The 13,044-nt window shown below is 38.7% G+C and overlaps 1 protein-coding gene across 4 annotated transcripts in view; it reads right to left on the bottom strand.

Moving 5' to 3' along the window:
- The window catches only part of nAChRalpha4 (nicotinic acetylcholine receptor alpha4), a 747,771-nt gene extending 735,882 nt beyond the window's left edge, over positions 1-11,889 (bottom strand). For all 4 annotated transcript variants that reach the window (XM_083136915.1, XM_083136916.1, XM_083136918.1 and 1 more), the window contains exon 1: positions 11,605-11,889. In XM_083136915.1, the coding sequence (XP_082993041.1) occupies positions 11,605-11,826 (222 nt within the window). In that variant the 5' untranslated portion in view covers positions 11,827-11,889. The remainder of the gene's footprint in view (positions 1-11,604) is intronic.
- Between the last annotated feature and the right edge of the window lie 1,155 nt (positions 11,890-13,044).

Genomic DNA, 13,044 nt, shown 5'->3' with positions numbered 1-13,044 from the left:
TCCTCTGTACAGAGTAACAATAACTGAAGCACAGTCTACTGCAATGTTAATTCATGCATAGCATAAACACTGTTGCCAGCATGATCATTTCCAACTCAAATTTCGATGTGAACGCCGCCGCACTTTGTATAAAGACAAAATTCAACAGACTCACTAACATAAATTTTCCCAACGAAGGAGCGTCGGAGCAATAAATGCTGTCCTAACTTTCCAATGTTTTACATATCAAAACCCTCTTTTTGAATCTCCTGTTAGCGTTGTCAACTTTTTACCTATCTCATTCTAGTGGCATTAATATTTAATCCGGTTTCGAAACCATGCTAGCACAGTGATGAAAATATTATTTGCAAACTGTATGGTGATTGTAGGAAAGTAGGTCACATTGCATTGCCTCAATAACTTTTATGTGAATCATGTAATGACGTCGTGTGAGGAATGAAGCGTTAGTGTAAAATGTACAGAGTTGGAAACGTTGTCTCACGTTGGGCAAGGTTTGTTGTTCTCCAGGTCAAAACGTTATCTATAAAATGTGATAAAAGATGAATATTTTAAAGGGACTCTCCGATGGCGCAGTACTGTCGACCTCCATGGCGAAGTGGTTAGCACAGCGGGCTACAACGCCAGGGGTTCCGGGTTCGAGTCCCGAATAAGGCATGGGTATTTGTGTTTGTCCATATGATAAGAAACTGAGAAACTGTAACAATTGAAATATGTAAAAGTTTGAAAAAGTGTGAATGGTGGGGCTACCTCCGTGTAGAGGGCAAAACAAAGTGGTAGCGTCCACGCCTTGTAATCAAGGGGTCCCGGGTTCGATACCCGGTGGATGCATATAGTGGTTCGGATTCCACATTAAACTGTAGGTCCAGTCCCGATTAGCCTTATTGTGCATAAAGTGGACTTAAAACATCAATTCAACAACAACATTTAACATGAATATTTTAAAGCTGAGACAATAACGAAAGTATTTAACGAAACGTTCGTTTTTAACTTGTTAAGAACTGGAAAAGATGAACGTTGCGAAAAACAAGTTATGTATTTGAAAAGATCCCTTTTATCGCATAGAGCAGTGGTTCCAAAAGTGTGCCCCGCGGCGCCCTCAGTGAAATTATAGGATTGTTCCAATTATGTAATTATTTAGTACTTTTTACACACAAAATGTTTCTGAATTTGAAACATGTGTTGACTTTTTAACTTAAGGCAAGCAACGTAACATCACTAACTGAGCGTTGCGAGTGTTAGATAGGCATACATTCTCACTTGGGCGCCGCGGAAATGTCTTCATGCACTAAGGGAGCCGTGAAACAAAAAGGTTTAGGAGTAATGGTACACATATCACATGACATGTAAAACGACCGATATTAGTGTGAAATCGATAGTTTTCGGGGTCACTAAGATGAATGGTGACACTCCCAATGCCATTCAACTCCAAGAAGACACACCTGACACCCCTAGGGTTAGGGAGGGAAGAGGGTGACATGTAAAATGACCGATATTAGTGTGGAATCCATAGTTTTCGGGGTTCCTAAGATGAATTGTGATACTCCCAATGCCGTGCAACTCCAAGACACCTCTGGCACCTATAGCGATTTGGGGTGGGAAGAGGGTGACATGTAAAACGACCGATATTAGTGTGGTATCCATAGTTTTCGGGACCGCTAAGATGAAAAGTGGCATTCTCAATACCGTTCAACTTCAAGTTCATTTTACACTATAGTTAGAATTCATTACTTTCCTGTCTAATAGATGGTTGGGATAAATAAATAGCCGGGCAACGCCGGGCATTCAGCTAGTTTATAATAAAATATCAGCATTCGAAATACATTATCCTTTCCAGGATATCTGAAGGGGTAAGTGCACCCCCTGCCCCACCCGCCTCCGTGCGGGCAACCATGAGCATTACAAACTCTTTTCGTGATCTTGAATTTCGTTCTTTTTCTTCTTTTTACCAAAAAATAAACTCTCACATTTCTATGTAACATTACTCCCATCATAATCATCATCATCATCAATATTAATGCTAATGTTCGCCCCTTACAGGGGAAGAGAAAGAAAGCGCGAAAGAAGGTCGAAGATTAAATCCTCTTCCATTCAGTAAACGGATTTAGCGGCGAGGAGGCCCAATTGTGTTAATCAATTGTGGAGCCCCATAAGCGCCAATCTGGGAAGGAAACGGAATGTTTTCGGGCTCCGGGAGTCAAACGTGACTCCTGGATCTCGTCGCCTCGTGAATGGAAGACGCGCTGATGAAAACGGATGGGGCGGGAATGACAAAAAGGACCTCCGAGGGGAGTTTGAGGGGGGTTCAAGGGTTGAGGCAAGGTGGGCGTCTTTCGCTCGATCACGCAGAAGGTTACAAATGAGCTCGACGCAGGGAGTGCGGCGGCTGTGTAAGGAAATCTGGCATTTCGGAGGAATTTCGCGGCTGATTACGTTTCGTAGGGAAATTGCGGACTCGGCTTCGACGTTCGCTTCGTGTTGACAAGGAACCGATGGTTCATTCCATCCAATCAGATAGTTGCACACGTCATGACTCAATATTGTCACACGTTGATGTTTAATCTTTTCTCAGAATCACTCTTGAATGAGATGGATCTTTAAAGTGGATAAGATTATTATTATCAGTCTTTGAAAGTTACGAGTTACTTGTAACTTCCGTGAGAGTTACTTTTCGATCTTTTTTTGCTATTTACAGTCACTTTTCTGGCACTTTTGGCTAATCGCGTCGATGAGGATGAGTGATAATATGATTAAATTGATGAAGGGACACTGGCAAAGAACACCCACGCCAAAGCCGGAATTCGAACCCGAAACCCCTGGAGCCGTAGCGCGCTGTACTAACCACCCCGCCACGGAGGTCCGCTACATGTTAACCATCATGAATGGTTAATTGATGCGGTGGTCGGCCGTTACTTATTAAGTAAGTGTAACAGTAAATAATTACTGTTTAAAGTAAATGACTGCAATTGTATCTAAGTTACTATTTAGTGCAAAAAATAACGAAACTAACAACTATTTTTCTGCTGACATTGGTAGTGGAGTTGTTAGTGCTGCGCGCAGTGGCGTACCGAGGATTTTGGAAAAGGAGTGTAGTAGTCAGCCATCATTTTTGCCATCTTTTCCTACTTTTGACATTTAAGGAATTCCAGCCCAAAAAAAGAGGGGCTGTAACCCCCCCCCCCCCAGGGCACCCCATTGGCAGCGCGCTTATTGAAATCAGTAAATAACATAATTTTATTAGAAAAATAAATAATAATGCATTGTTGGTATGCTTGATACCTGGAAAGGAGGATTTATGATATTTTGTAACGAACTTATAATTCAAGCGTTTGAGGTCACAAAAGATTTTTCAAATGTTGGCGCCCCTGAGTAGGGTGGTGGAATCCTAGGCACCCTTGGTAACTCGTACCCTGGTAGATACACAATGGTCGTGGTAGTAGTAAATTAATATATTTGCGGAACACAATGTATATACACACAAGAACGTATTTAGGGGGGTCCGAGGGGGTCCGGACCCCCCGAAAGATTTACGAAATACTATAATTAAATAGTGAAAATACACTTATTTAACATTTGTTGTTTAGTCAATGGCTATTTCCTCCGAACGTATTGGAAGGCAAGGATTATATTGGGATCATAACTTTGAATGACAGTATCAAAGAAGATGTAATGCACATTACTAATTACAATAATATGAAAAAAATATTAATCATGAACTTAACTTCTCGTCAAATGGATCTAACATTATTTTTGTTATTGAATAAATCTTTATGTATTTTACATTAATTTCCTTAATATTGGCGTTCTAAACTACATGTTAACTGTTATATTATTCTTATATCGTCTTTTTACCTACTCATGTAATAGAAATACAATATCAATTAATATACATATTCAATTAATGTAATACAATTATTTGAATTTAAATTATTATTATTATTATAATTATTAGACAAGTGGTTCAGACCCCCCCCCCCCGAAATATATTTCTAGATACCTGTCTGAATACACAGTACGAGCAAATACATACACAGTGTGTATTAATATTCTGCAAACAATGCAGATATATCAACAATATTTTGCCTACTCCTAAGGTATTTACCAATACTGTTTTATTATGTAATTTGTGTTTAATAAGTTAAAAAAAACATCGTATCCATCATCGTAGTGAATTTGCTATTCAGGGCACCATAGAAAAGGGTACCTTATATAAAAGATAGAAGGCTATGATCAGAAGCATGGCTCAGCATTGTATGGAGAATCTAGTTTTCCGACTTACCCTTGCTAAGGAGTACATATCCACAGAATTGGTTCTAACAAATACAGAGTGTCCCAAAATGATTATCTGGGTTTCACAGTCGTTTAATTTTCCTTGTATGTGGGGTACAAGGACAAAGCTTACATGGGAGTAAACAACAACTCAACGAGTTTACATAGTGTACCTTATAAAGGTTCAACGTGAGCACCTTTCGTGACATAGCACACATCCATCCGGTAGTTCGACGATTTCGTTCGACACATTCGGAGGTTCGGAACTCTTCTCTTTGCAGACACAACCAGTTGTTTGTAACTCATTTAACCATCGACGAATGTTGTTATCGGACGGACGGTCACTTTCAAATCGCCGTTGAAAAGCTCGCTGAACTGAAACAGCAGAACCACACCTTGCAAATTCAATGACACAAAATGACTTCCTAAGCCTCTGTGACTGATTGGAAACAAATGATAAGCGCTAAAGGTAGCAAATTCCAAAGCCGTACATGTACGATATAAACATTCACCTTCGTCCGTTGCAATACCAAATACTTATAACTTCGCTAATTATTTTCGGACACGGTGTATATATTTTTTTATTTTAACTTGTTAAAATGTATTATATTTCATAAAATGGAACTTGTTAACTATGTGAAATTGTTCTCGCAACATCTCTGATTTTTATGCATTAGCAGCTTGGAAGCGAGTGACAACTCTCGTAGCACCCAATCTACAAGCGAGCCGCTGACGTCATCTCAACTCAGAACCTATCGCTAATCCTTGTGCTCATGCTGTTCGATATAGGTAGCCTCGCGCAGTTAGCGCAGACGTTCCGAAACAGATCGAACTCTAATAACATACCTTACAATATTTGAAAGTTTCTCAAGTTTAGTGTGAATATGCAATGATGTTAATCGAAAAATGTTCATAATTAATTGTTTCCTAATGGCAATGCTCATGATCATAAGACCAGCAACAAGCGAAGTAGCGAAGTAAATTGGCTTTACTAAGATTTTTTTTTAATAAAGCAACAGTCACGGTCTGAGATGAAAGTAAAAGGCAAAGAGTTTTCAAAAGGTGGTCCGTGACATCAGTCTGATTGTAATAGTTTTACTTACATCTTTAATTATCTTGGTGGCAAAATAAACGTTTCTGTATATCTTTCTCCTGTATCGTTCTAATATTGTCCGAAAGATTCCCTTATATATTGCTCTCCGAAAAGCTAAGATGACAGGCATGGTGCTGATAAGGTGAACTTTAAGTTATTCTATCCACATTTTTAGAATTCCTTCTAGGTCTAGCATTTTAGAGCTACACAGATTAAGTTATTAGGTATGCGTTGGTAGTTGTTTTATAATATATTCCATTTTCATTGTCTGTATGTTGTTATTTCTAAATTGCATTATTATTTCAAAACAATTATCTTTCTGTTAATTTTAAGGGAGTGGGCCTGAGTTTCGTCCCGCCGCCTAATTTCGTCCTTTGGTATTTCTCGGTTCTGCCGTTAGAAGCGTTAGCGGCGCCAGAACATGTGTGTAGAGGAAGACAGACAAACCCAGGCAGTTGGAAAAGCTAAGTGATCGAAGAAGCTTCTGTTCAGGTTTTATCATGACTTTTTGTTTCCTTGGTGAGTTCTTGCAATGTCATTACACCTGTATTCGCTGTTTTTATATTCTCTGCATGTTATTGGCTTAGGTATCATGCAAAATATGTACCGTCAATTCTATTTGTTGAGAAGATAGGAGCCGCCATGATAGTTTGAGGGTTGTTCTTAATTTCGTCCCCTCATACTTTTCGTATTTGTTTCAGATGGAACACCGAAAACTAGGGCTGAGCCACTTTGAACTGATACCGATGCCGATACTCTTACCGATTCCCAGCGATACCGATACCGATACCGATTATTGAAAATTGCAATAATTAAACTTTGTTCAAAGTATTGATCAATATTGGTGTGTAAATATTCTCCTCCAATTATATTCATCAACATACCAAGAAGTTTGCTTTAGAATATTCAAGATTTGCATCAGAATATTAAAATAGACATTATGTAGTCACAAAATATAGTTTTTCGTGCAAAATTAGTGTAAAATAAAAAGGAAGTTTTAATTTTGCATAATTTCCAGGATAATTATACTCCGTGAAAGTGTCGCCCGGAATTTTTGCGGAACCCTTGAAAGACCAATATGCCGGAAAGTATCGACTGGTATCGGTAGCTGAATTCCAACCGATATTTTCCGATACCGATACCACTGGTATCGGACGATACCGATACATCGGCTTCGGTATCGGCTCAGCCCTACCGAAAACGTTCGATAAGGATGCCACGAAGCCAGCCATTGACTTTTGAAATGTCCGTTTTAATTAATATGAATATTAAAGCTAAAAATTAACAACATAAATTGGAAAAATTGTTATATCCTCATTTCCTCTGAATGTTTTTTAGAGAGAAGTAATAAGGAAAGTAGATCCTTTTGAAATAAATGTTTGTGGTACTAACAATTGGTTACACAAACGTCTGGCTTGGTATGCAGGTAAAGGGATTGTTAATGAAGGCAAAGTCAAGTTATTGAGCTCTTGCGTCATTTAATACGGTCTTCAGGCACGGAAAAATAACCAGGAGACGAAATTTGGCCTTCCCGCCTTAATACTTTTAGATTATTAATGAATTTTATAACTTTTAATCTCTATCGTTTCAGGTTCCCCTCTAGTAAACTTTATTGTCTTACAGTTATCATAATCTTATTTACAGCCGATGTAGAAAAAAGCAACTGAAGATTAAAGGATATAGACTCTCCTCAGTCTCCGACGTTATAGAAACATTACTGTGTAAATAATCAAGATTGAAGTCTACGCAAGCTGGAACTGTTTATAGAGCAAATTGAGAAGGAAAAAGTTAACTGCTAGTTCAACATCGTGTTGATGAAACTCAAAGAACTTTTCGTCAGCTTTACAACTATATTATTTTTGTCTTCGAATTGAGCAACCATATGTGTGCTCTTAAGAAATAAATGTTTGTAGTGGAAGCAATATCTTGGTAAACTTTGACAGCTTTTCCTTACATAAGTACGAGAGAGAGAGCTATGAAGTTTTCATTCAGCTGTCTCGATTATTCATGTTTTTCAAGTAAGTGTTTTGAGTTTTCACTAAGTGGTGTATACCTGGGATAAAGTTATGTTACTGAAACTATAATACCAAAGCGTCTTCTCTTAATTTGATGCTCTCATTTTTGTCTGTTTTTTCTCAAAGCATAACCAGTGAGTGAGAACAGATTTTCGTGAAACACCCTGTAGTGTTTACGTAATCAAAAAGTATCGAGCGAGTTTTAAATTTGAATGTAATTGTTTTCTTACCAGGCGTAGATGTACGGATGTGAGATATCGCTATTGGCCTGCAATAGTTTGAGTGTACCAATAGGATAGACTAAACAAAAGTGTATTTTCTACTTTTTAAGTAGACCTCAGGAACATTGATTTGCTTCATTTTACTTCGCTTTTTGTGCCCCTTTCCGCTAATTTGCGAAGATGAGGATGAGTGATGATATGATGAAATTGATCAATGGAAACTCACAAACATCCAGGCCCGGATTCGAACTCTGGACCCCTGGCGTCGTAGCGTGATGTGCCAGCCACTCCGCCACGAGGGCCGGCTTTCATGAACATTCAGTTTGGCAGTATATGTGCCTAAATTAGCCAAAATGGCGACATATAAGTAAGTATCGACCACATTTAGTAGGCTACATATAGATATATCATACAATCATCTTGAGAGCTTTGTTATTCAGGAGCGCATCAACATAATGAGATTTGATTATAAATACGCATATCTTGGTACAGTGGACACGTTCTTTACACACATTGTAACTTCTTGAAAATATAAAATGTCAACCTTATCTTAAGTTTTAAAGTTGTGAGATTAAAACTGATTCCTTCGTGTCCGGTGCCTTCAAGAATATCGGAAACAACATTTCGCACACATACCTGAGAGTGTTATAACGTTTAAATTTTCCGATTTAAGACAATACGTTATTTTCAATGCTAACTTACTTATATATATTATCGTTCCAACTAAAGAAATGATTTTTACTGTGGTTACATATTACACACAAGAAACTAAATACACCACATCTATTTATGTACCAGAAACATATCGATTGATGCATTAAAGTGCGTTTTTTGAACTTTTCCTATAACAAACATATTCACAAGCTGATGAATGTTTGTGTATCGTTTGCAAAGGTACTGCGAAAGTGCATCATATGTTGCAAGTAAATATTTATTTCTATGTCTAGCTGTACGTTAATGATTAATCAATTCATGCGTTTTTTGATGCACCTTCCTGCAGCTTTCTCGATGATACACTTACACAGTTGATCGTAGCTAAAAAACAAATATACATTTCATTTGTTTCAGCTAATGTGTTTACATTTGTGTGTGCATGATTTCTTTACAGTGAGGGAAACACCAGTTTCCTCTATTCGAAATGAAACCTCTCGTTTGAAATGAAATTGTCTAATGTACGATTCGTCGATGATTCCTGTCTGCACTTTCATAAGAGACAGACAACAAAATAGTAAATATATTTTTGTTAAATCTTTCATGCTGTTTGCTATTCAAGGACAAAAGTATATTTCAACATCGAATTTGCAAGGTTACCTGAAATGTAACATCTCAAACGAAACATCGCTTGCTTCAAAAAATTCCAAAATTTAATTTTTTTCAGTATTTGATTCAGTCTGGATAGCAAGTCTATAATTCCAAATAGCTTGTTTTGAAAACCTGTAACTTTGAATCAGTAATCTTAATTATGAAAAACTGTATTCTATTCGTTACTTTCCTTTAGGTTACTCCTTGTGTAAAAATAGTTAAATATGAGATGGTTATGCATATAAATGTGTTGCTCGGACTTGACCTTATTGCCGCTCATAAGATGATATTTTATGACCAATGAAATATGAAATCCTAGATAACTGATTAATATGCTTTTAGATATCGTGATTAGATGCTACTGTATATTGTACCTTTCTAATCTATCATTGTACGTAGACAAATACCTCATTCGGCTAATCCTAACAATGAAGACGAATGTTGAACAAATTAAATTGACGTTTGATGAAAGAACAAACGCAAATGGAACCCCATACCAGATTAGTAATCAAACTAAAAACTTCCAACGTCTGGATTGTAAACTATCGAACACGGTCAGAAGTCATTCATCTTTAAACAGCTCTAATTTATCGTTTATTATTTGTACATATATACATACATATTGAAGGTGGGAAAAGAATGAAACATTCTAAATTATTTCTTTTCAATTTTACTCTATTATATGCATGTGTGTGTGTCCATCAGTGCAGTAAAGGATAACTTAGGTGTTCTCTTTGGTTATTTCATCTCTTTAGGCTAATCGAAAAAATGAGGATAATGATTAAACAAATCTACTATTCGAATATCGGCCCCAGCTATATACGCCATTTTCAAAGGTAATGAGTTAATAATTAAAATAATTGTCCTTTTCAATTTGTCTTAATTTACGTCCCTTTTCTGTTTCTTTTCGCTTATCGCGACGATGGGAATGAATGACGATTAGATTAAATTAATTAAGAGACACTCGTAATGAAACACCGTTTTCATTCCAAGAGTCGAACCTGGAACCTTCGGCGAGTGAGATCGTGGATGGACCTCACAAGGACATTAAGCCGAACAAAACACGAGAAATTGCAGGAACCTTTGTATGGCGAATCCCCTTTCCCCACTTAAGTTCAAATCTTTACTGCTGAAGTACAGCCAATAGTGGCATTGGTGTTAAAAAATATATTTTACTGTCTAGCATAATTACAGTTTCTAATGTGTAATAATATCTTGTAAATAAATGTACTCCTACCGCTTAGAAATAGGCTCCTTATTGGTGGATGTCATAATATCCCATGAGTGTAGTAAATGTGCAAAATATACAAATTCATGTCAACTCCGAACACACTTAATTCGTTGCAAGTACTACATCATTGTTGCACACGAAAAGTGGGATATTATTATGGTAAAAATATTTTCATAGCAGTTTACATTCATTGCTATTCTTATGGATCAAATATATTTGGAAAAACTATGTCGTGGCCCCTTACGTTTCACGTATGCTCTTAAACTTCGTCTGGTTATATCGAATTCTCTTTAGAAGTATGTGGAGTTTTTAGCACAGAGCTCTATGACGTCACGGATCCCAGGTTCGAATCCTGGCATCGGCATTGGTATACTTTGTCCGTGTCCGTTCATCATTTTAATCATTCTTCCTCATCTTTGCGATTTGTGGTAGAAAAGATAATCAAAATAAACCAAATCAATCTTTATAGGTATATCATTATCCCCCCTTCTTTCAAGGATTGGGGCCTCCCCGATGGCGTAGTGGTAGCGTCGTCGCTTTGATCAAGGGGTCCCGGGTTCGATACCCGGTGGAGGCACATAGTGGTTCGGATCCCACTTTAAACTGTAGGTCCAGTCCCGATTAGCATTACTATGCATAAAGTGGACGTAAAACACCAAATCAACCAACCAACCAATCTTTCAAATATTATTGGGATTGAAAGCATGAATTTTCTATCCTTTGGCTATAACATTTCATTTCGATGACAGGAAGGAAATCAGGTGTTCATTCTTAAGGGACGTCAGAAATCTGGGAAGAATTTACCCCAAAAAACTTAAGTAACTCATGACAATGCTTTTGTTAACATAGAAACATGATTGATTGGCTTGCATTATTTTATTTATCTTTTCTGCTACTTTTGGATAATCGCGAAGATGAGGATCAGTAATGATACGATGAAACTAATGAAGGGATACTATGAAAGGAATATTCATGTCGGGATTCGAACCCGGAACCCCTGACATCGTAGCGGGATGTGATAATCATTCCGCCATGAAGGTCGGCTATCTAGAAAACACACTTTTGACAATAAAGCAAACCTAAATCTATATATTCTTATTTACCCAGTACTCGAACCCGAAACCCATGTATTTATATTATTCTAATTGGTTCGTTTTACGTGTTCTATATACTTTTATAAGTTAATCCCAACGATGAGGATTAATAATATGGACGATGGTGAATAATCATGTCTTGAACAGGATTCAAACGTAGGACCCTCATTTCATATGAATTCTGACGAACTACTGAGCCACACAGGCCGCTACACTATGAAGGGCATCAACAGGACATAATCGTAATGTATGATACAAGGTCATTGATAAATTACCACAAGGATTTCTGTTTTCCGCAAACAACCACTCTTATCCCGGCCTGCAGCACGACAGCGCACGGCCCCACACACACTTCAAAACGACATGAACACGTGATACTCACCACGTCGATCAGTTGGGACAGTTTGAGCTTGATGCACACCCGCAGCACATCGGAAGTGTTCATGACCGGCCGGACCAACTTGTTATAATTTGACAGGAGGTCATCGTACAAACGTTTGGCGTCGGGATTCCCGGCCACGGCACCGTGAACGAGGGTGGAAAGGAAAAACAACAACAACGTAGACTTCCAAGTCCTCAACGCAACCTCCATCCATTCGGTCATTGTAATCACTCGCGCCAATGATGCACCACTGCCAAACTGACACACTTCCAGTTTCAATGAGGCGTAATTGTACCCCGTCGCACCTTCCTTTTTTACCCTTTTTATCAATTCCGTCTACGCACCGGCCCCGGAAACACGCGACCGCCCCTTTATACGGAAGTTTCTGCCGCTGCGATCAGCGGTGCTTCCGTCCCGCACGCTACCATACTCTTCCACGGAACGAACGAATTTTCGTCCCGTCCGACTCGTGCACGTTCAATGAAGCTTTCGCGATTCTCCGCCAGGAGCCGGCACTGAAGGTGTTTCCAGACCATGGTTGCCAGGAGTCATGAAGTTATACCGCTCTCGCTGGCAAGGTTGAATGGGACATATGAAGGGATTTCATGACGACGCGATAGAGCGGTGGTCCAAAACCTCGCATGCAGCACCTTGCTTCAAGATCGATGGAGCAGGCCAAAATTATTTGAGCAAGAATAGGAGAGGTGCGTTCGTGCTTCTAAAATTAGTGTAATTTCCAGGAAACTAGAGAGATTTTTCCAGAATTTTCCATCTGGAGCGCGTAGGTATAAATTTAGAGGATAGACTCTATAATTTGGGTCTTTGTAAAAAAGCTTGGTGAGGGGGGTAGTTGGAGAAAATTTTGGCGGGAAGTTAAGGGGTGTTGCGGTGATTTATTGATTGATTTTGTCTATTTTACTTCGCATTTCTGCTACTTCGGTTAGTCGCGAAGTTGAGGATGAGTGGCATTGATGAAGGAACACTCACAAAGAACACCCATGCCCAGGACCGGATTTGAACCCGGAACCCCAAGCGTCGTAGCGTGATGTGCTAACCACTTCGTCTTGAGGTGGTTATGAACGCAGGAATGCGTCTTTCATATACAGTGCGTTTCACCGTCGCTTGAGCCGATGTCGGTGGCCGGCCAGACGGCAACTCCCGACAAATCGCGTGTAATATCTTCGCTGTGGAAACCACTAGCTTCGAAATGGCTTCAAGTTCTCAGAATTTCAGTTACAATTACAATCAGTATGCACGACCTTGTCACAAGAGATGCTGAAAACGGTGTCCTCCTGCTCTACGAAGTTAGGTAGAAGTTGCCATTGAAAATTTGCTATTGAAATCCACTTATCACCGTTGAGTTAGGCAACACACATAACACCTTGCAGGATCTATGTGGCCTGTTTTTATTGTCGCTGACTACTTACAAGGTATCCTGTT

The sequence above is a fragment of the Lepisma saccharinum genome, chromosome 15, assembly GCF_977018435.1.
Source record: "Lepisma saccharinum chromosome 15, izLepSacc3.1, whole genome shotgun sequence".
NCBI lineage: Eukaryota > Metazoa > Arthropoda > Insecta > Zygentoma > Lepismatidae > Lepisma > Lepisma saccharinum.
The sequence above is the reverse complement of the archived record's forward strand: the minus strand, read 5'-3'. Positions and strand labels throughout refer to the sequence as shown.